The sequence below is a fragment of the Gymnoscopelus microlampas genome, assembly GCF_963454915.1.
Source record: "Gymnoscopelus microlampas genome assembly, chromosome: 20".
NCBI classification, from domain to species: Eukaryota; Metazoa; Chordata; class Actinopteri; order Myctophiformes; family Myctophidae; genus Gymnoscopelus; species Gymnoscopelus microlampas.
Genome location: NC_139957.1, coordinates 2,786,437 through 2,810,221, shown reverse-complemented (window position 1 = coordinate 2,810,221; position 23,785 = coordinate 2,786,437). Strand labels below are relative to the sequence as shown.

Here is a 23,785-nt window from a genome sequence, read left to right as displayed (position 1 = left end):
TTCGCCCCTCAGTCAGGACTGCAGTCACTACATATCTTCCACTGCAGTCAAAAGCTTCAGACTCCACCTCAAGATAGCATGGTTTACTGTATACATTTGCCTGATGGTGTGAACCTGTTCAGAGAGCTGAGGCATGACCTACTCTCAGGCATGCCATACTTAACAGTTCTCCAATATGATGGATATATTTTAGTCAAATATGCTCACAGCAAGTGCATAATGTCACTCTTTTATCCTTTTAAATGTGTCCACCAGAGGACGCTGCAACTTCACTCTGCACACCTATAGTCAGCCTTGTGATCTTTCTTACTAATGTAAGGGAAAATAAGCAGTGGTGGACAAAGTACTCAAACCCAGTAGGCTACTTGAGTCAAAGAATAGATACTCATGGTTAAATATTAAGTGCTGGGTCACATTTGTATTTGAATTAAAGTACAGGAGTATTCAAAAGTACATGCTTATTATATAATACATAATACAAATTTAAAAATAAATGATATTTAACTCATTGCCTGCCAAAGACAAGTTAATTCGTCGAATTCTGCTATGGCTCAGCCTGCCAACGACGAGTTTGGACAAGTTTTGAAAAAAATGAAGATTTTCCAGACATTTAAAAAATATATCATTAACAGTAAAAAATAGCATAGCTACAAATTCACAATGCACGGCATCGCAGCGAGTTATGAGGTTGTAGATCTGCTATTTTCACATTATTTGGTTAATTTATAATGTACCTTTTCCTTCCTAAAAATGTGTCGTTGAAATGTAGTGGAGTGAAAGTCATAAATATCCATTAAGTACAAATACTCACGTAAAGCACAGATACTCAAATCATTTACTTAAGTAGCCTAAAAATATAGCCTATTTGTCTTATCAGCAACAACTGCACTGCTCAGCAAAGCTGAAGAACGGGAACTTGGGACGACACTTTCTGACAAATCACATGTGATTTGTCAGAAAGCATCTGTAACTATTGAAATGATCTGCAGATCATTTCAGAATTCTGTGTGTACATGAAACTGAATCAGGTGCAGTCATCAGTATTTTAAGTGTGTATTTGTCTCATCAGCAAAGACACACTTTCTGACAAACCACAGTGAACTAAGAAAAATAAAGAACTTGAAAAAAAAGTGAACTTTGTAGCTACCGTACATGAAACATAATATTGTGTTTCATCAGTGCTGTCATGTATTTTTCTTTATATGCCAATGAATGGTCCATGACCATGTGTGAGTTCAGATCGACTGGTCAACCCACTGAGGAGAAAGATTTATGAGGATAGACAGAATGGACTATGGACATACAAGGAACCAAACTGGAATGATTTTAAAAAATAAATAGAAAAAAGTAAACTAAATCAAAAATCAAAGATAGTTTTCCCCTTTTTTACTTTCTTAAAAATGCCAAGCTCAGGCGGCAAGGTCAAGAAGAGCTCTACGGCTCCTTCACACCTAGCATTGGCACCGATCAGAAACGCTTTGGCAATACATGGATGTTGCCAACAGACAGTGGTGGAGGGTACATTTACTCAAGTACTGTACTTAAGTACAATTTTGAGGTACTTTTACTTTACCATTTTTCAATACTTCTACTCCTACTACATTTTGATGCCAATGCTTTGGTACTTTTACTCAGGCCATGTGTAAGATAGTTGTTACTAGCACCAAAGTATGTGAGGTGTGATATTGAATACCATATGTAAAAATTGTAAGACACTGCAAAGTGCGCAAATCTACTGGCCTTTTGATAACATATCAGTATAGATTTCCTCCTTTTGTGGGGTTTTTGGAAGGAAAGTTAGACCACAAATGTCATCACAAATGTCTTACTTACGCTCGATTTGCTTTATCTTGATTTATTATATTATTATTATCTTAAATTCCTGAAAGTTCCCTATACCTGCAGTTTGTCATGGTCAACGTGGCTTAGTGTGTTTTTCAAACTGACAGTTGTATTAGGTCAGCCAAACCATGGGACAGGCAGAATCAGGGAGGTGAAATTCACTGCAAAGTGTGCAAATGTACTGGCCTTTACATAACAATCCCCACAAAACAATTGAGCTAGCTTTTGTCTTGAAAAGGACCCTGCAGAATTTCAGAGAAGGGTGCTCACATAATACATCACGGTGGAGTGTACATTATATAAGAGAGGGGCGATTAACATATTTTATAACATCTAATCTATTTTTGGAACACTGCGACTAATTCATTTTTGTAATTTTTTTAAGTTACCAAAAGTTCCATACACCTGCAGTTTATTATTGTCATCCACGTGGCTTACTGACAGTAGTTGTGTTGTTAGGTGGGCCAAACGAGGCAGAATTAACAAGCCAAATTTATACTTTGGTTGCACGCTGGCGTCACGCACCGAAATGAGCCGATCTACAAGCTCACTACAAGCTCACAACGCATCAAATCACGATGCGTTGTGAGATTGTAGATCTGCCTTTTTCTGTGCGCGACAACCGGCGCGCAACGAAGTATAACAGGCCCTTTTTAGACTTAGTTATCCAGAGACCAGATGTCCCCTGCCAGTGCGTTGGCACATCCCTGAATGGTCCAGGTGGCCAGGGCACACTGCTCGCGGAACAGGTTGGCGTCGGCCGCGTTGTCGAGCTTGAGGACTTCCAGGTGTTCCAACAGACCCTTCAGTGTGTGGGGGCCCGAGCCAATCAGGAGGTGGCGGAACGGACTGTTTGTGGGAGACACGTATGGTGACAGCAAGCTCTTCTCCACCTATGGGAACGGAGAGGAACCTTTGAGTGGACAAAGACACATACCACCTACTGTGTACATACAGACACCCTCGCTTGTCCTGCTAGAAGCAAGGCATCTGAATGTAGCATTTCACTCTATGATCACCGTTTGAGGAATAATTTGATTAGGATTCAAATACCTTCAGATAAATGACAATTATTACACTCTTATGCCCTTTCAAATCTCGTTTCCGTCGGGCAGAAACGATCATACTGTTGTGATGGGCACATGAGCAGTACAGCCCTGTGGCACCAGTATATGTGAAGGTGTGTAACATGGGAAACAGTTACCTATACATTTGGGATACTGATACTGATTGGACATGCATTTTATTGTCACACTGTCATTGGCTGTACCTGTGTGCTGTGCTAGTTTGATAAGAGACGTCAGCGTTTCCTTGTTCAGTGTTAATAGGGTTTCTCAAGGTTCAACAGCACGGACGGAACGTCTCCCGTTCTGTGCCAGAACTAGAGGACCCAAGTGATCAAATACTCACCTGTTAACAGTGAGCAGTGTTTGTTAAGTTTGTGACACGTTTATCATCATCCTGACCTGACCTGCATAATTGTAAAGAACTGTATTCGCCCAGTAAAGTCTACTAACCTGGATAAACGTTGTCGTGCCCGTTCCTACCCACACCTCAACACCCAGCAGCACGACAAATGGTGCCAGAAGCGGGACAAATACATCAAGGTGTGTAGAATCCGGGAATACAAGTTTAAAAAGTCCACAGAGAAAAGTTTGTTTTGCAAGCCAGCTGTATGCACGTTCCGACGGCCGTCGCGTTACAAACGCAAACGAGCCACAGCTGCTGCGTGTCCATTGTGCTCCGTGTTGTTTGCTAAAGTGCTCCTTCTTATCACATGTGCAAGGAAGAAAAGTGTATACATTCATTGACTGTAGAAGACAGCTGTAGAAGACAGCTTGTGCATGCCAACAAGTGCTTTGGCTGCGAAGCACCGCAAGGAAGCGGCGACGTTGGATTGACTATACACTGTAAAAAATCACGTTGTGAAATTACCCCAAAAAATACACTGTAAAAAATATTTTTGGGTGCCAACCGTGAAAAAAAACTCAAAAAATCAACAAAAATGGCAGGAGAAGGGGAAGGAGCAGAAAAGGATGTACCAGCATCAGCTATTGGTCCTGACCAGCCCCCAACATGGCTGCAAGCACTACTGACTAACCAAAATCAGCAAAGCCAACAACAGCAACAACAACTCCAAATGCTGTTAGCCCCTGTCTTGGCACACATTACTGCAAGCAGCAACACAGTAGCTCAACCACTCATACCAGGGGATGGAGTCCAACAGCCCCCACCAGCAACAGCCTACAGAGTGGATGGAGTCCAACTGCCCCCACCAGCAGCCTACAGAGGGGATGGAGCCCAGCAGCTCCCACATACATCAGCTGCTTTAAGAGGGGATGGGTGGGAGAGGACCCAAAACCCTGCACAGGAAAGACGATCACTGTATTCTGATGCTCCCCTACCTTTCCCTTGGGAAATCCCAGAAAGGCCCCGTGAGCAAATTACTGGCCCCTTTGCAGCGGAGCTGAGTGTAATACAACAGCGAGCACGCACCTCTGGTCTTCCCAGAACAGGCCTTTCTACAGAGCCAGAGGTTAGACGCAGAGGCACTGAGCGTGGAACCCAGCACTTACAGCCGACCTCCACTGGTGAGCAGAGGTCCAACAGCTCTAATCGTCAGAACCAATACCCTATAGAAGAATTTCCCAAGGCTAAGCTAGCCCCATTTCATGGTACTGATGATTGGGAGTCCTTCTTACTAATCTTTGAGCGCCAAGCCAGGAAGTATGGGTGGGGCTCGGTGGAAAGTGTGGATCGACTGCATGAATGCCTAAGAGGAGCGGCCATACGTTATGTTTGCTCACTGCCTGAACACATCAGAGAAGACTATATTCTCTTGAGAGGCCAGCTTAGCCAACGTTTTGGTCAGCGGGACCCCCCTACTACAGTCAGGAGGAAGCTGGGTGAGCTTCGACAAGGCAAGGAGTCCACGGCTGAGTTTGCGGAGGAGGTGCGCCGTCTCGTTACCCTTGCTTACCCAGGCGTGGATCTAGAGCTACAAGACCAGCTAGCAACAGATACCTTCCTCAAAGGACTCGGAAATCAAAAAGTGGCATATGAAGTCATGAACCGTGACCCAGGCTCCCTGCCTGAGGCGCAGAAACTTGCAGAGGCTCATGACCACAACTACAGAGCCACTATGGGGCGAGAGACTGAAGGGAGGAGTAGAACGCGACGGATATCCTGGGCTGACGAAGAGGCTGGCGTTGAAGATGTGCCAGCAGTGTCACGCAGAGTCCAAACCCCACAGTACGTTACCACAGACCAGTTTGCTGTAATTACAGGTCAAGTTACGGCATTAACTGACCAATTCAAGACTCGTACCGACCAATTCAAGACTATAATGCAGGCATTGGAGAACCTACAGCTGCAGCACAGAGATTCTCAGGCCAACACGATTGAGTATCGAGCAGCAAGGCAAGGCCGCATGCGGGCTCAGTCCCCGAGTCCCACACGTGGCACGACAGGCCCGTGTTTCCGGTGTGGAGAGGAAGGACATTTCCAGAGAGACTGTTCTAGGTCCCATAGTCCAGCCCCTGCAGGTGGTCACAGTGGAAAGCCTCCTGGGTCCCAGGTGAGCCGCATCAAAGCCAGCGGACCAAGCCTGCAGATTTCCTTAAGTGTGAATAACATCCCAACCCACGCAGTGGTGGACACTGGAGCGGAGACCACTGTCATCTCTGAGGACCTGTACATGCAGCTGGGAGACAAGGCTGACCTACAGGAGACACACCTCGACAACGCTGGGGTGGGAATTGGCATGGCAGCTAGACATGGACTGACAGTCACATTCAAGATCGCGTCTAAAACAGTTGAATGGGAGGTCCATGTAGCCCCTATACGTGACTCTGTCCTGCTGGGCCTAGACCTAATGATGGCTGCAAAAGTCGTGATCTACGCCCACGGCAGGGTTTTCATCGGCGATGAGCTGGTGCCGTCCAAGATAATGGGAGGTGAAGGACTGGACACCACAGGGGCGATCCTGGATGAAGACGCCACCCTGCCCCTAGCATCCTGTTCACCCAGTCCTGGGGCCTCCGATTGGTGTCCCTCACTCTCTCCAGCCCCTGGGGGTCACCTTCTCGGTCTCCGACCTTCTATGCAGCCTCCTGAATTTTCCAGCCAACATCAGCGTCCTCCAGAGAGGTCCCACCCGCATCGCCGAACTCCACATCCTCCTACAGGGTGGGACCATCGACGCTACCGATCTTCAGAGAGGTTCTGTCACCGTCGCTGGCCTCCGGATTATCCACCGGGGAAGCAACGCGGACATCGCCGGTCTCCAGCGAGGTCCCGTCAACGTCGCCAGCACCGAGATCATCCTCCAGACCTTCACTACACAAAAATGGAAGCAAGGATGCTTCAGACTCGTCGACGGAGCAACGCAAAAATGGAAGCAAGGATGCTTCAGACTCGTCGACGGAGCAACACAAAGATGGAAGCAAGGATGCTTCAGACTCGTCATCGGAGGGACAACAAGAGTCGATAAGAACACGCCTTGGGCGTAAAATTCACAAACCAGGGAGATACCAGAGTTAGACTGAGTTAGGAAGAAGAAAAAAAGAAAAAAAATGTTTATAAGTGCAGTATTTCAGTGAGGAGCAGACAGGATGTGACCATTGTTTTGTGTTTAAAAAAGAAAATAAGTTGTACTGTTTATTGAAATTGAATTGATGCTGTTGAAATGTGAAAGAAGACATTTATTTGAAGTTAACTGATGCTTTATTTTGTACACTTGCATGTGTACTGAAGGGACTCAGTACTCTTGGAGGGGGGTTGTGTTGTGATGGGCACATGAGCAGTACAGCCCTGTGGCACCAGTATATGTGAAGGTGTGTAACATGGGAAACAGTTACCTATACATTTGGGATACTGATACTGATTGGACATGCATTTTATTGTCACACTGTCATTGGCTGTACCTGTGTGCTGTGCTAGTTTGATAAGAGACGTCAGCGTTTCCTTGTTCAGTGTTAATAGGGTTTCTCAAGGTTCAACAGCACGGACGGAACGTCTCCCGTTCTGTGCCAGAACTAGAGGACCCAAGTGATCAAATACTCACCTGTTAACAGTGAGCAGTGTTTGTTAAGTTTGTGACACGTTTATCATCATCCTGACCTGACCTGCATAATTGTAAAGAACTGTATTCGCCCAGTAAAGTCTACTAACCTGGATAAACGTTGTCGTGCCCGTTCCTACCCACACCTCAACACCCAGCAGCACGACAATACTACAGCGTCACACAAAAGCATAAAAAAATAGCAGATCGACAAGCTCAAAGCGCGGCTGCTTTTCTTTGCCATTTTTGTATTTGTTTTGGACATAATGAGGTTTCCACCCGATAAAGATGATTATAATCCACAGGATAAATAGCATCATGTCAGACCATTTCATAATATGACAAAAAAAATATCGGTTTCACACTAAAGTAAATCATTCTTTCTTACCCTCAAAATACGGTCATTGATTATGCGGCACATCGCAATGTCCTCCAGGTCACTGTTGGTCAAGTCAGTTTGCAGGCTGCGAGAGGCGCGGTTGTAGGATCCAGAGGCTGTGATCAGCCACTGCACCGTCAGGTCCTGGAGATCAGGCCGCATCTGGGAATGGAAGCACAAAGGAACCGCAGGAACAATGTAGTAATCATGTATTAAAGGGACTACACCATGAATTTGAACTTTTCCTTCTTTTGTGTGTGTTTTTGTTCTCCCCTACCTCTCTTCAATCCCAAAAAATACCCCAGTTTGAACACTCAGGCTTTCACAGCAAATCTGGGGTTTTCTGTAAATTGGTCTGAAAACAGACCAAACTGATTTTCACCCGAACGTGACGTCACGTTCGGTACAATCCCTCCTGTTTTTTCAGTTCCAACTAAAAAATTAAAAAATAAAAATATTTTTTTTCTTTTTTTCTTTTTTCGCTATTTCCACACAGAACCAGGAGATAACATGCATACAAACTGGATCAATAGAGCCCCGTGCCAAACAGGACAATGTGGTATTGCAGGTGAAAGTGCTTTATAAGCCAGAGAGAAGTTAGTTGGAATGAGTATATCTGAGGCTTGATTTAGGCTCAAACCTTTTGAAAAACGTTTGAGGGACATAAACAATGATATTAAATATTTAAAAAAAAAATAATAATCATTGTGTAGATCCTTTAAAGCAAAAATAAAATCTCACGACTGAAACATTTTGTGCTTCAAGAGTGAAGACTTGCTTGACAGTTGGTCTTGGCCCTTCTGGGTGCAAACGAAACCAAAACCAACCAGGAACTGCAGACTCTCACCCTCTGAACAGCCTTCACTTTGCGGTTGATGTCGAGCACCTTCGCGCGGATGATGTTCTCGTACTTCTGGACGCTCAGTTTCAGCAGGCGGTCGTGGACCAGCCTCAGAGCCATTTGGCCTGCAAACTGGGCCGCCGCCACGGTCATCCGAGGGGTCTGGCTGGAGGTAATGGAGTCCAGATTCTTACGGGTGTCCAGCATAGTGCCGAAGTACGGGTAGTCCTGCAAGGAAAAGTATAGGTATGGAGGTGTTTCAGGAACTACAGTAAACCAACTAGTTCATATCTATCACTGTCTTGTAAATGTAAAGAAAAATACGATTTAAGATTATTGAAATGGGTGGACATACCGAAGTGGAAGACAGTCGAAAGGAGGCAGAGGGAACGCCGGAGAAGGTGAGGAACGGGTAAGCAGGATCGTCCACTTGCAGAGACTCTAGGCTGGAGGACATGAAACAAAGCTACAAGCCACAATTTCCCAATGGAAAGGGGAGATAGAACTTGCAATGGGCTCTTATGTCGATAAAGATGGCGGCAAATCTACTATCCAATCCACATGACACTGATTTTAAACTTTTTATGTACTTTATGTGTTCATTCTATTTTATTCTCTCTGCACAAATCAGGATTGCACCCCCTTTTACTTGTAACTGTGATGTGGCAATACAGTTTGATTGATTGACTAATTGATCCCCCCCAAAGCCCAACTTACACATTAGCCTCCCAGTTGCCCTTGGCATGCTGTTCATAGAGGGTCACAGCAGGGTTATTGGGGGCATTCACCTAAGAAAAGACCACATAAGACAATAGAATAACTTAAACTGCAACTTATATTGACAAAAGAAAACTCACAAGTGTACTAAGTTATTTTTACAACACTGCTCTTACCTCTTTCAGAGTGCTGTCAATGAGGGCGTACATCATGGGACTAGCTGAGGCTTTGAATCCATTCTGGCCTGGAGGAGGAAAAACACACATTTAAAACATTACCCCCAACGTTAGGTTTCGTTTAAGTATCGTTATTTTATTATTTTAGCCTTTGGAAATGTCTGGGACACGTCAGGTCAGCAGTGATGAGGAATTTACACACGGGGTCATTGGTATAATGACTAAATTGGGAAAAAATGACACGAATCGAAAAGGGAAAAATGCCTTACACACATACCTGTAACAACGCCATCCAGGTTGATGTATGAGAAGGCCTTCATGTTCAAAGAAGTCATATAACCCTAGAAAAACAAAGAAAGGGTTACAAAATAGAGAATACAAATCTAAACAAGGACAAACATCATTAAAGGGATATTACACGCGCCTCAAGCCAAAATCAGGCTGATCCGTATCAGCCTGATCACGTAAGACTGAATAAAGAATTGGCACTGGAGCAACTCGGACGATTTGAGACTTGATTTTTTGCTCAAAACGTCCGAGTTGCTCCACTGCCAAAAAAAGTACAAATGAAAAAGAATAAAAGTGAAATCTTTCATCTGCCGACGTGAATGTGCAGTTCTCACCTCCAACCACTCGGTCGCACCAATGTTCCCATATTCCCCGCCACTCCAGCTAGCAAACACAATGCTCCTCCTTGGCTTGAATCCATCTGATATGGAGCAGTATGAATGCCATTACATTATCAATGCACCGCATATCCAGTGTCCAGGAAAGATTTATGTCTGCGTATTTCCTTTGTGAGTCCCATTATCTGCTATTAGCATGTTTCCCCTTTTTTTACAATTACACTTTATTGCAAAGTATGAATACTGATACATACAGTTGGTACAATAATGCAGTGATGACATTAAAAGATTAACATCAGACTACTGACAAATTACATGAGTTTATAGAACTCCCTTGAAGTGCAAGTGCAAAACACAATATTGCACAGACTATACTAACACACCTCATTCATGACCTTTCATTTGGTTTCATATTTTGGTGAAAAAAAGCGCAGCTTCCACATTGGCACCACATGAGACTCACCTTTCTTCACCATTTCGGAGATGCAGCGTGCCAGTTCGACCAGGACACTGGTGCCCACGGTAGATTTGGCAAAGCCCGCACCCCACGCATCCCTCTGGGCACCGAGAACCACATAAAGGTCTGAGGAGAAAGGAGGTCCAGTCAGCAGAGTGTGAACAACGTTGACAAAAGGTCATTGCTAGTCAGCTGTTAAATATGTTATCCATTCCTACAGTAATGGTGAAAAACACTAGTTGATGTACTGAAGACTACAAACTCATTTAACAAACACATCTGCGCACAATCTCCTTCAGTGTTTTTTTTTATCAAAGTGTTGCTGAATTGACACCTATTTCAGTGGTTCTCAACCTGTGGGTCGGGACCCCCTGGGGTCCCGACCCACAGGCACACCACAGACACACCACAGACACACCCCGAGTCTTTCCTTACAGAATAAAAACACTAATATAGTTCCCTACTGGTGTGGCTGCTCAATCGTTCGAGGATGTCGCTGAGTAAGTGTTGTACATCATTGGTTCTCAAAGTGGTGTCCAGGGACCCCAAGGGTTCCTCCAGGTGGTTCTAAACTAAATTATTGATAGTTGGGAATCAAATTGAGCCTCGCAGGTATGTAACTCTGAGTTACCGGGGTCTGTGGCCTAATGCATACGAATCTGGGGGACATTGAAATGAAAAGAACCACTGTTGATTTTTTGAAGAATAGAATAGAATGAGAGAGTGTTGCACCCCCCCCTACCTCTCTGATCTTCTCAAACCTTACGTCCGCTCCCGTTCCCTCTGGTCTAGTGAAGCCAACCTCTTGGAGGTCCCCAAGGCCAAGTACCGTACCTGGGGGGACAGAGCTTTCTCTGTTGTTGCCCCCTCCCTCTGGAACACACTCCCCAACCATATTAAGGAGGCCCCTCCCTCACTTCCTTCAAAACCATACTCAAATCACATCTCTTCAGGATAGCCTTTCCCAGTTGAGGTCTAGTTAGGATGTCTCCCAAACCCATGCTTAACTTTTTATGTTTTTTAATCCAGCACTTACAGTATGTCTTTATTAACACGCTACATAAATCTGAGCTATTAGTATTATTATATATTGTACCTGGATCCACATAGCCTTTGATCACACCAAATACATTGTTGATGTTCTTCTGGGTCAGTACGTTGTTCACTTCCACCGTAACCATGTCGTTCTCGTCCCCCAGTTTGCTTATGCCTCCCCACTCGCTAGGTATAGCCTCACCGCTCAGTTGCCTTCAGCATACACAATGAAATAGCATTACAATAAAGTAATCGCACAAGCATGTGACAATGTCAATATAATAGCCAGTGTTGGAAGAAGTTTTCAGATGTATTTTTACTTAAGTAAAAGTAGCAATAGGCTCTATTCACAGGTGAATAGAGCGTTACCAATGATACTAATGAAGGCTTTGTTCCATTCTGGTCAAACAGAGTCAGGGTGCTGATATTGTGCATGTTGGCTCACTGGAAACACTCTGTTACACCAGTGGGTCTACAGTTGGGGTCCAGGGACCCTCATGGGCTTCCAAATGGCCCCTTACGGGTGTGTAACTCTCAGAGTTATGGGGGTTGTGGAAACCACTGTGCTACACTAAATGGAACAGAGCCTTCATTAGTATCATTGGTAACACCTGTGAAGGAAGCGATAATATGGCTGCTGTGCATAGAGCCTATACCACAAAATAAAGATAATCAGTTACAAGCCGCACTGTCCAGTATGAAAAGGAAAGCAATACCCACTTAAACCTCAATAAACCTCAATTTAAACAAGTTTATATTTTAAGGGCAGTTTCAGGCCCTACCACAGAATGTTGTAAGCCATGCTGCCAGAGATGGTCTGGGCCAGGATCTCGGGCAGGCCCGATGACTTTAGAGGAGGGAACTGGGTGTGGTTGAACGAGGGGAAACCAGGGGTGTAGGGGTCCCCGGAACCCAAGTGGACCTGAGACAGAGAGAGGAAGGGCAAGACAACTGATGAAAAAATGATGCGATGAAGGGGTGGTCTTCTAGCCTGGTAAACCCTCCCTCCAGAAATCTCATTTCCATTTGATTTCTGGAGTGAGTCTGGCCTGATCCGCCGTTCTGCAATATTGGCTGTGGGCTGGAGTTGGGCCGGAGTAATACCGTTGACTGACAACCCCTTCAGCCAATGATCGTTTTTCCCCTTCAGCCAATTGCAGTGGATTTTTACCACCTCCGTCACTAATATGACGCAACGGGACTTTTGAGATCGCCATGCCCAAAATAGGTTGCCTTATTGGGATACATGCGTGTCACAGCCCGCCCCTCCCGGTTCTCTGAATTTATATTTTTAAATAGGCTCTGTCATGATTAATTGACCACATATATGAAGTTAAACAACTAAATTCTATCCAAACGATATGTTAATAGTAAATTCCGTGCCTCAAAAAAGAAGTTTGACACCGTTTTAAAAACGAAAGTAAACAGTGAAGGCACTCGGACAACAACAATGGCTGCCGTACGTCTTTTGTCGGAGGCACTCAGGCTGCACTCGGCTTCATTCGGGCTCACTCGAACTCGCCACCTGATTGGCCAACTGTCGCTGTCAATCACAGAACGATGAGCGACGACGCTGATAGGCTCGTCCCTTCGGCGTACAGAGCCAATATTGCAGAAAGGCGGATCAAGCCAGACTCACTCCAGAAATCAAATGGAAATGAGATTTCTGGAGGGAGGGTTTACCAGGCTAGTGGTCTTCTGGTTCAACTTGTAACAGTCCATGAAAAACGCCTCATCTCTCTCTCTCTCCACTATGCAAAGGAGCCATACTATTCTAAATCCAAATGTCTTTAAACTCACATGTCCATAGAGCTCCGTTTCTAGTCCAATGGGGTAGTCAGCAGTATCTGGGTAGATCAACACAGCGGCGGCATTCATACTGGCAGCATTCGCAACCTAGAAATACAGTTTGACAGAGGAATTGAGAAAAGAATTAAGGGCTAGAAAATGAAGAACAAATTTCTTCACTTCTCTCAAGGATTTATACATTGTAGAAACGGGAAAAATTAATGCTCAACGTTTTTTCATAATCAACAGTCCTCATCTATAGCAACATACCACCCACCTTCTCGGCGAAGCTGATCTTGCCAGCTCTGACCAGGATAACCCTGCCAGTCATGTTGAAGTTCTTGTTCTTCAGAAAACTGAAGTCACTGGTCTGCCCATAGTATGCGTAGAGTACAGCACCCTGGAACAAGACAAAGTCCTGGTGTTTAATGGAAAATGGTCAGGCATGTTGACTAACCCTTATGTTATACTTTTAATTACTGCAGACCATACATTGCAGTCCATTCATTTTATTACAGTATGAAAATCAACTTGCAGAGACATGAAATATGATTGAGATAGATGTGGTTTTAATGAATGTGTTTTTTTAATTTCTAACTAAATTTAACTGCGCAATGATGTTTGCTATTCAACACCAACTCAATTGATCAGTTGAATTATGTAATGTTTTAATCACTTTAGAGAACATTTAAATAAATGTGAAATCTAAAATTAAAGGCATTAATGGATACGTGGTGTTTTTATGTACAATATATGGCCGAAGCTGTGAACAGACAATGATGTAATGAACTGAAGATGGTATGGTATATTCATTTAACACTAGTGCTTTCTCATTACAGGCTTTTATAAATTAGCTGAGCCCCTCCTCAAAGAAAAAAGCTGTGCTGTGAGCCGTGTAGTTTGCTGTGATTGGTCTAGTTTTGTTGGTACACACATGTACATACAGCTCAACTCTACATGACTGGCCCCTTTGGTGCCACATCATGAAAATAAAAAGGACAGATGAATTGAACCAAGTCTGTGTGTGTGTGTGTGTGTGTGTGTGTGTGTGTGTGTGTGTGTGTGTGTGTGTGTGTGTGTGTGTGTGTGTGTGTGTGTGTGTGTGTGCGTGCGTGCGTGCGTGCGTGCGTGTGTGTGTGTGTGTTCAACGAGGCATTACATCTATCAGCCAATGACTTGCATGCATGTATGTACAATGTACAGTATGGTTGCAATGTGCAGGGGTTGCAAAGTGAGTGCAAGCATCAAGAATTTCATCAGAAGCTGGAGACATTAGACAACAGTTTCTATGGAAGAGAGGTGGTGTTGCTGTGGTTGTGGTTAGTCGACAATCAAGGATATAAACACAGCAAAGTCAGAGACTTACTTCTCCTATAAAACTGAGAACACGGACATGCAGACAAGTTTCAGTTTTCATGTCAAGGCCCCCCCAAATTAATATGTAGTTGGCCGCGAACCCCCATCTGACTCCCCATACAAGATTTGTGTCGTTAAAAAAATTACCAAAAATATACAAAATTGTTAGATATACTACTCAGTGGTGCAATGGTGATTATTTTTCCCAGCGGTACGGCGGTGGCATGCACGCGCGTGTGCACTGTACTGTGCCGTACATGCGCGTGAAGCTGGCCACTAGCCGTGGTGTCCCGTCCAACGACCAAAGCACCACTGGGTATACTGTACAAGCTCACAACGTGTCGCACCGTGACGGGTTGTGAGCTTGTAGATCTGCCATTTTCAAATAGCCAGTGTATAAAGGGTTAAAGTATTTAAACAGATGTTTAAGGTATATTAACACATTTTGCCGGGATACCCACTGGAACCCCCTCAAGGAACTCCGGAGGGGGTCCCCAGACCCCACTTTGAGCAACACTGCATCAAAGACACATACATTCAGACAGACAAATAGATCTATACCGTTGCTGTTCCGGTGGCGCTGTAGGACAGGAATCCGCGGAGTCTTTCTTCCTTCCCTTTGAAAGACACCGTGTTGTAGCCGGAGGCTGGGAGTTCCTGGATCTTCACAAAATACTCATCGTTCCAGGTCTGCATGCCGTACTGTTTGAACCTCCTCATCACCTTGTTCCCCAGCGCCTCGTCGCCAAAAGAACCAGCCTGGTGGCTGTTACTGGCAAACTCACTGCAGTGGCGAGGAAATAACATGACACCCGAGACAGAACGTGGCGAGAGAGGGGGGCAGACAAGGAGTTAGCCATCTTGTTCAGAAATGAGCAAAAATATTCTGTATGGAGTACCGAAGGCCTGATGTCAAAGCCACGCCCCGTGGGTCACAAATACATTCTTCAGTACAATATTACAGAAACAGGATTACCACCAAAAAACAAGACCAGGAGACCTGGTTCTGCCAGACCCAGACTTCACATGACATGTCAGCCTGTGTCTATGCCCATGTATGGACGAAAGGGGGACAGACTTTTATGGCTGGGGCCTAAGGACAAAGTGACCAAAACCTGTTTTTTGCCCATGTACGGAGAAAACAGGTACAAAACATGCCCATGTATGGACGAAAGGGGGACAGACTTTTATGGCCGGGGCCTAAGGACAAAGTGACCATGCCCATGTATGGAGAAAACAGGTACAAAGCCTCATGTAAGCCAGACCCCCTGGGTCCGGCAACAAAAAGGTTCCGGTACTGCAAACGAAAAACGGTTGTTTAGCATTTGGTTTGACTTCCACGCTTCACGGCACATTGCCTTAGGACAGGGGTCTTCAACAGGGGGTCCGGGACCCCTAGGGGGTCCTCAGAGCTACTATAGGGGGTCCACCAAATCTTTGTGTGATAGGATTTAGTTTTTTTACATTAACCACTTGAACCCTAGAATTCCTTTTCTGAGGGGAACATTAGCCGAAAATAGCAGATCTACAAGCTCTCAACGCCTCGCGCTGCGAGGCGTTGAGAGCTTGTAGATCGGCTATTTTTGGCAAAGAGGCTATAGGTGTAGACGGGAAAAAGAGACTAAGAAAAAAAAAACTTTAATCTGAAACACAATTTTATACAATATAGAGTAGGGGGTCCCTGCTTCATCTCTCTCTCAGCTAGGGGGTCCTTGGCCTGAAAACGTTGAAGACCCCTGCCTTAGGAGCTACATGGTCACCTGAAGGCAGCTTCAAAGTTGGATGGAGTGAGTTTATTGGCGAGAAGACTCTTGACGTCATCCCAGTCCATGAGGGGGGCAGCGCCTGTCTCGTGGATAATCGGGGAGTCATCAAAGGACACCGGGGCCTCTGCACAGCTGGGAGCCAAGTCCTTCTTTCGATGACACAGGTAGCCAATGAAGTAGCCTGGGGGGGTAGGTTGGAAGGTTGATCAGAAGTTGGCCTTTGTCACAGTCATTACAAAATCGCCTGAGCGCAATTATCGATCGTCGCATTTACTTTGCATAATTGGCAGAATCGTTTCCATTCATCTGTATTAATCTGTGGCAAAACAGCCGCTATTTTGTGAGCTTGTAGGTTGGCTATTTTAGCAAGTATAAATTATTAAAGGAGAGATCCGGCCATTTTAGGTTGTGTGTTTGATGTGTCGCTAATCACTCACCGACATACAAAGGAACGTTGAATTTTTTCAGATCTGCCCCTGTTGTCCATTCTGCAGACCCCTTACAGCGGCATAATGGGAGCCGTGTGTAAGAGTGAAAATCGTCTATTATAACCGATGCAAAGTTAGTTTTTTCTCTACTACAGCTCATCGTGGAGTCTCATGATACTCAAACATGTGCTGAATGTCACGCACGAGCCACCGTTCGTGCAGAACGAGATGACGCTGGTTGCTTGTTTCTCTCACAGACGGCAGGTTCTGTGAGAGAAACAATCAACCAGCGACTCCACGATGAGCAGTAGTAGAGAAAAAACTAACTTTGCATCGGTTATAATAGACAATTTTCACTCTTACACACGGCTCCCATTATGCCGCTGTAAGGGGTCTGCAGCATGGACAACAGGGGCAGATCTGGAAAAATTCAACGTTCCTTTGTATGTCGGTGAGTGATTAGCGACACATCAAACACACAACCTTAAATGGCCGGATCTCTCCTTTAAATGCATAGCCTGTTTTGGCCATGGTATTATTTATTTTGATTATTGGTACCAGTAATGATTTCTTTGCATATTTCAATTATTTGTCATATCTGTCATATCCCTGTGCAATTTTGGCTTACAAAAGATTAAATGCAAACATAAAGGTAACATTGATTTATAGGTTTCAACGTTCAATGCTAAAAACACAATTAACGTTAATCGTAACTAATTTGTACTACAATCAATCGTCAACTAAAAGTTTGTGATCGTTACAGCTCTAATCAGAGGGGGAGGGAGAAAATCACAATGACAGGTTCAGATGAAAAAGAGGATCACAATTAGCCTGGTAAACCCCCCTCCCTCCGGAAATCTCATTTGCATTTGTGTCGCAAGCTTCTTCCATTTGACGGTGTCAGGTTAGATCACAATGGCACAGAGGGAGAAAAGGGCGGCATTCGATTACGCCCTAAACGTCAAAGTCAACACTGGCGTATAGGGGCGGCCTTAATGATCTGGGGGCCCGTTTCAAGAGCTCATATGGGGGCCCCATATGCAACCCCCAAAAAAAAAGAAAAATTTTTTTTTTTTTTTTTTTATTAAAAAAAAATGTGTGGACTGAAGTTGGTTTGCTTCCACAATCCATAATGATGCATTTTCGAACTAAATTAATTAGGCTATCTGCACTTCCACCATGGACAGACAGCTAAAACAACTCACTCACATGATTCACTTGAGCTGAGCCCTGATTCAATCAGATCTACATCATCTTCTTGTATGAAATTCTTGGACGTCGGCCAGCCACAGGCGGGCCCCGGACTGGGATGCGAGTAAAAAAATATATTTAAAAAAAAAATACAATACTGCTGACTGACAACATAAGGTCTCACGTTAATATCCCCCCTATGTCATTCCACTTCCACTTAGCTGTCCATATATCTTACAGGAGTCCATCAAGAGCCACAACCTTCCAGCGTAGCAAGGCGAAAAGATTTGCAGAACACTGGAAGTCTGGGTCTGTTTGAATCCTCCAGTGAATTAGCTCTCATTTCATGGAGCTATATTTTTGTAGCCAAGCAATATTCTGGTACATCCATGCACCGGGAGGCATGCGTTAATCCGACAGACCTTTTCTCCGACTATGTGGCATCCGCACCCCATATTTGGGAGGCATTGCGTCACACAAACATATCAAAAGTAGCAGATCTACAAGCTCAAAAGCCGGCACGAGGCGACGTGTTTGGAGCTTTTGCTACTTTTGCTATTTTTGAGTTTGAATCCTGAATATCTTTTGGACATATGAGGTTTCCACCTGACAGAGACGAAATGAAGGATTGGTGCATGGGGGTGCAATACGTTAGTCCGACAGCGCATTCCTCCGCCAAACACGTCGCCTCGTGCCGGCTTTCGAGCTTGTAGATCTGCTACTTTTGATATGTTTGTGTGACGCAAAATATGGAGATAGGACAAGGTTTCTGCCCGACAGCGACGATTCACACCTCTTCCTTACCCTCTCTTACCAATGATGAATATGACGAGGGTGGTGGCGGCCATGAAGCAGATGTTCTTGGGCGTGCGGCCAGGCCTGCGGGCCACGTAAGGGCCGTTGGCGGCGGTGTGGTTGAGGTGGTCGCCCACGCCGTTGCCCCCCACCTCCTCGTTCATGTCTGAGGTCAGCTTCATCTCCACCTGGCTGTTGTCGCCCTCCATGTTCTGGGTGAGGTTGAACCGTGTGCAGGAGCACGGCTTCCCGTTGAACTGTTGACATGAACAAGGGCAGATGACGTGATGAGTGTTTTTTTTTATTTCAGTGTTTAAAGGTATGTTTAAAGGTTTAATGACATAATCTTTTTTCTTTATTTTTTTCTGAATTACACCCCAAAAGAAAGGAACTTTGAACATTTTTCTGTGTTCCTGGTTGGGACAGATTGGATTTTCTGTGGTCTGGGGTTTTCAGAATAATTAGGCTCAGAAAAGTGCTGTGATTTGCCCGTGGACCATTAATCCCGCCCCCTATCCTTCTCTTTTGGGGGGGCGGAGCAGAGACGATGATTGACAGGCAAAATCCCTCAACAGCGACACCCGCAGCTGAAAAGGCTTCAGAACACAGAGAGGAAAAAACCTGCCCTGGCTCACTGGAGTGGATTTTTCAGGTAAAACCTTTTAATACGCGATCATAGTTTGTTTCTCAACTATGACCTTTAGGACTGACTATCCACAATGGTATTTCTAAGTGATCAGATCAGGTTTGAGCATTGAAACATCGTCAGTACATTGGTTGCTGTGGTAACGACGTGAACAATATAGACAAGTACTGTAATGCTCTGTTGTGCGACTGTGTCACAAGCCTAAAATAGCAAATCTACAAGCTCAGCTCACTAAGTATTGCATCGATACGTGTAAATAGCTTATATAGCTTATAGATGGGCTATTTTTGGGCGAGCCACACCATCGTATGACAAAGTATAAATAATCCAGACTGCGACACACCTTTAGAAGTCAGATTTTTTTTATTTATTTTTTATAATTTTTATCCCACGATTTTGTAACCCACATTTTTTCACCCAGTGCCAATTGCCTATGTAATCCTGGGCACTACCTACCCTCTGCCAGCCTAGGGAGAGCCCAAGCTGAAGCTCATGCCTCCTTCAATGCATGAGGAGCAAGCAGGCCGCTTCTTATCACCCGACAGGGGGGAGTTTCCCTGGTTGGACATAGCGCGTGGAAGGAACACGTTATTCCAACCAGTTCCCTTCTCCTCCATCAGGAGCCCCGGCTGACCAGGGGGAGGCAGTATAGTGACCAGGATTACTACATGTTTTTGTGAGGGTATTAACTACCCTAGGAGACACGGGGAGAACATGCAAACTCCACACAGAGTAGGCCCTTTCGCCAACCCCACCTAGGGTATGGGCGCCGATGACGTGGAGGAGAGAACACGCCCCCAGCGCCCACAGCGTCCCTGGCGGGAATCGAACCCAGGACCTTCTAGCTGTGAGGCGACAGCGCTACCGACTGCGCCTAGAAGTCAGATTTGAATCACATTTCAAGCGCTGTACGGAGAATGAAAAAGAGGAACGATCCGAGCACTCAAAAAAATTATGTTTTTTTTTGTGCTCTTTCCTCTTTTTCGAGTTTTGGTTTTGGTTCCCGTTGATCATAGAAGCACCAGCCTACGTTTTTAACTTTTATCCATTGAGCACTTGATTGATCTCTCTCTCTCTTGCTGTATGGAGGTGTTCTGCTGATCTGGTGTAATATTGCATATTGTTTGATTAAGCAGACAATCAGACAGGTATGGAAAATATATTTGAAAAAGCGCTTTTTTTTACAGTGTGTATGAAAACTGACGTATAACAAATTGGGCTACTCCTCCAACTTTGAGCTCATATGCTTTCTTAAGACCACCTGTGACCACATGCGCATATAGCCTACTTCAATTACATTCATCAATTCATTCATGTGCCGTACGTCTATCGATGTGGTGCCATTTGCTTATCTGCTTTAAATAACTTCAATAATGTTGTCAACCAGTCAGTGTCCTACATGTGTCCTAAGTCAGACTCAAACAGGAAAAATAAGTACTGTGGCAAGATCGGTCGATAGCACATCGTCTACAGGTTGTTGTGAAGTAAATAAAGAACTCGTACTCACAGAGTTAAAGTTGGTTTTGAGTTCAGTTCGTCAAGCTTTCTTTCTCCTCGTACTCCTGTAACGTGTACGTGAAATAACTCCACTGTGACTCGTGATCGTGCTGTGAGCAGCCTACTGTAGGCGCCGATGGATAGTCACTTTCACTTCATAATTGTACAGCCCATCATCCGAATAAGTATCGATATGAGCATGTTACAAGAACATGGAGTGGCACTTGGAGTTGCAAGGAAATGTATTGCAATAACATGGAAGTCTGACTCCCCCCTCCTCATTGTAGATGGTTCTCAGAAAAGAGTTGTGTTCCTCTTGAGAAGATTGCTTATCTTCTGAGAAATGGGTTTGACACATTTTTGAAGACTTGCCAAACTTATTTGGATTATATGGAACCGTTGTCCCTAGGGACAGGTATAACAGGTATAACATCAGAGATTTGTAGCGCCACCAGGAGGCCGCTTTTTGCAAAACAAATGTTTTGACAGTACTCCTACAGATGTTGTCCAAACATCATGCAAATCAGACAGTACACAGTATCTCTATAATCTTTAAATCAAACGGGTCTTTACATTTTTCATATTCCATCGTGATTGGCTAATAATGGTTTCCAAAGTTTGCAGGACTGCTCCGTTTTGAACAAAATGCCTTAAATCATTAACACAGCGTGCAATTTCGGTGAAATTTAGCATGCACTTTCCCACTAGGCCGAGGAAGAAATGCCACTTGAAATTTTTCAAATCAGCCTCATGGTGGCGCTATAACAGGCCAATTTGTTTTTTACCTATAACTGCACCGATCTGTGTACAACTTTGTATGTGCACTCAAAATGCTACAAATCATGAACGCAGCACCCGATTGTGGTGAAACTTTGCACGCACATTCGCACTACGTTTAGGAACAAATGCCACCCTTTCAACATGCCCTATTATAGCGCCACCAGGAGGCCGATTTTTGCAAAACTTTTTTTTTTGATCCGTCTGATTTTTCACATTCCAGCCTGATTGGCGAATTCCGAACATTGCTAGCCCACACTAACCTACCTGACCTGGTGGAGACCTGTGCTCCGGGAGCACTTTTTCTAGTTTTACATTTTGTTTTTAAATTCAAAATATAAAATAAACTGTGTTTATCTGTGGGCAAGTTACGGAATCGGTGTGTGCCCGCACACCATGTAACACCAGTAACACTGGACACTGCGGCAACCCTAGTTTCTATGGAGGGATATGTAAGGGACATGTAAAATATATTGTTTTGTCTTAGGATTACAGTTTTTCAAAACTGAGGCTCACTATTTTGAAATTAAAATGCACAATTGTGGATGTTGTTGACCTTGCTTGGTCCATTGCTGCTTCTCAGTGTCTGAAAAAGAAAACATGTATCTGTGTGCAAATTACATCCTGCACATAATTCTACATTCCTTCAAACTCTGAACTCTGACTGGGGAGGGAGTCTGGGAGATAGGTGGGTTATTGTTAGTTATTGAGTCTAATGATCATTACATCCTGCTGTGAAAGAAAAGAGAGAAGAGAAAAAAGGTTATATTTATGGGAAATCAATCTGTCGGAAATACTTTATTTTGATGTGGTGTCATAATTAAACGTAATGTTGATATGGCACGCTGACTATCAAGAAAATAAAAACATGGCGCTTCATGTCAAAAAGGTTGCCGACCCCTGCTCTACACCAAGAGAGCTGTTCCTCCATCATCGTCTCAAGAGGCGTGTCGGCGAACGCAAGTACCTCGACTATACACGCCGGTAGTCTACTACCGCCTCCCACAGCCAGGGGCAGCGGAACAGTAAGATGAGGATGATGAGGAGGACGACCAGGATGTTGCAGAGGATGGGGATGATGATGAGAATGATGTGGACCCCTCCTCCCACAGCCAGAGGCAGGATAATTTTAATGTATTCATAATTGATAATAATTGGAGCGCTGGCAGGCGCTGACCGATGCACCAGGGTGTTATTGTGAAGAAGAGTGACAAGATAGTTTCACTGATGCCATTGCGACGTAACTGAAAGTAGGCCAAAAAAGCCAAAAATAGCAGATGTACAAGTTCCACACTGTGAGCTTGTACATCTGCTATTTTTGGGGCGGTGTAGCCGCCCCCTATAAGTGAGTTTTGGACACCGACCAAAACATTTGTGTACCCCCTAACCCTTCCATTGTTAATGCAAATCGATACTTTTTTCATATCAGCCAATCACATTACAGCTAGTGTCATCACCACTAACTGTAATGTGATTGGCTGACTTTGCAAATTCAGGACTGTGATTGGCTAGCGAAACACATGACACATGTGCAGCCCTATGAATAGCAGTATGGACTTTAAAAAAAGTCTTGTATCCTTTTTTTAAAGTGAGTCATGTTGTGATGACCACACACCGCCCACTTCACACTGGGTGTGATTTTTTAATAGCCAACGCAAAAAGCTAAAATGACACAGATGCCTTCCCGGTTTTACGGGGTTAAAGGGATAGTTCACCCAAAAAAATTACTTATTTTCTATCAATTACAAACCCCATGAAGCTTTGAATTCGTGGAGATTATTTTGTTTTTGTCGCATTCCTAAGCCAATAATTTGATAAACGGTGGAGTCTTTATGATCAAATTATTGGCTTAGGAATATGACAAAAAAATATAATAATCTCCATGAATTCAACGCTCCATGGGGTGTGTAATCGATAGAAAAAATATTTTTGGGGGTGAAATATCCCTTTAACCAAAAATATATCGAAAACGATACTTGGTCAATTGAATAATTCTGTTTGTTGTTTTATTGAACACATTGATTCTACCCACTGACCCTGTATTATACTTTGTTGTCCAATGGTGGTGTACAGAAATAGCTAAAATAGCCAGTCCACAAGCTTACAACACGCTGCATCGTGGCGCTTTTTCGAGCTTGTAGATCTGCTATTTTCACTACTTTATTTGATTTATTTTAAGTGCTCAATCATTCTAGCCTGGCTCCAGCCCGTGAATCGCTAGCCACGTCCATTAAAAAAATATGTTCAGGCGATTCTGGTCTGGTGACGCTCTCATAGGAGGTCTCAGCCTCGGTTGAAAATCTGATCGACGAATCGGGATCGGGATAATCCAGTATGAACCAATCGCCAAAAAGTCTTTGAAAAAAAAAACGTTGGCCACGCCCCCATCTCAGCAATCGGCTGCAT

The 23,785-nt window shown here is 44.3% G+C and overlaps 1 protein-coding gene across 1 annotated transcript; it reads right to left on the bottom strand.

The window, feature by feature from the left end:
• Nucleotides 1-1,385: 1,385 nt before the first annotated feature.
• LOC311035654 (transferrin receptor protein 1-like) lies at nucleotides 1,386-20,696 on the bottom strand. The gene is made up of 17 exons (XM_084043986.1): nucleotides 20,613-20,696; nucleotides 18,479-18,716; nucleotides 16,040-16,226; nucleotides 14,841-15,063; nucleotides 13,201-13,323; nucleotides 12,936-13,031; nucleotides 11,918-12,057; nucleotides 11,197-11,348; nucleotides 10,107-10,226; nucleotides 9,641-9,726; nucleotides 9,295-9,358; nucleotides 9,018-9,085; nucleotides 8,842-8,912; nucleotides 8,480-8,570; nucleotides 8,131-8,352; nucleotides 7,293-7,445; nucleotides 1,386-2,735 (listed from the first exon to the last, which is right to left on the bottom strand). The coding sequence occupies exons 2-17, from the start codon at nucleotides 18,666-18,668 to the stop codon at nucleotides 2,502-2,504; spliced, it is 2,220 nt and encodes a 739-aa protein (XP_083900112.1). The 5' UTR covers nucleotides 18,669-18,716; nucleotides 20,613-20,696; the 3' UTR covers nucleotides 1,386-2,501.
• Nucleotides 20,697-23,785: the final 3,089 nt, after the last annotated feature.

What these genes read in the sequence shown, in the direction of transcription:
- LOC311035654 (XM_084043986.1), bottom strand. Translation starts at nt 18,668, where the DNA reads ATGGAGGGCGACAACAGCCAGGTGGAGATGAAGCTGACCTCAGACATG. An exon ending in AACTTTGAAGCTGCCTTCAG is followed by an intron (nt 15,064 to 16,039) that starts GTGACCATGTAG and finishes TCGCCACTGCAG; the next exon opens with TGAGTTTGCCAGTAACAGCC. An exon ending in CTCCGAAATGGTGAAGAAAG is followed by an intron (nt 9,727 to 10,106) that starts GTGAGTCTCATG and finishes GCTCCATATCAG; the next exon opens with ATGGATTCAAGCCAAGGAGG.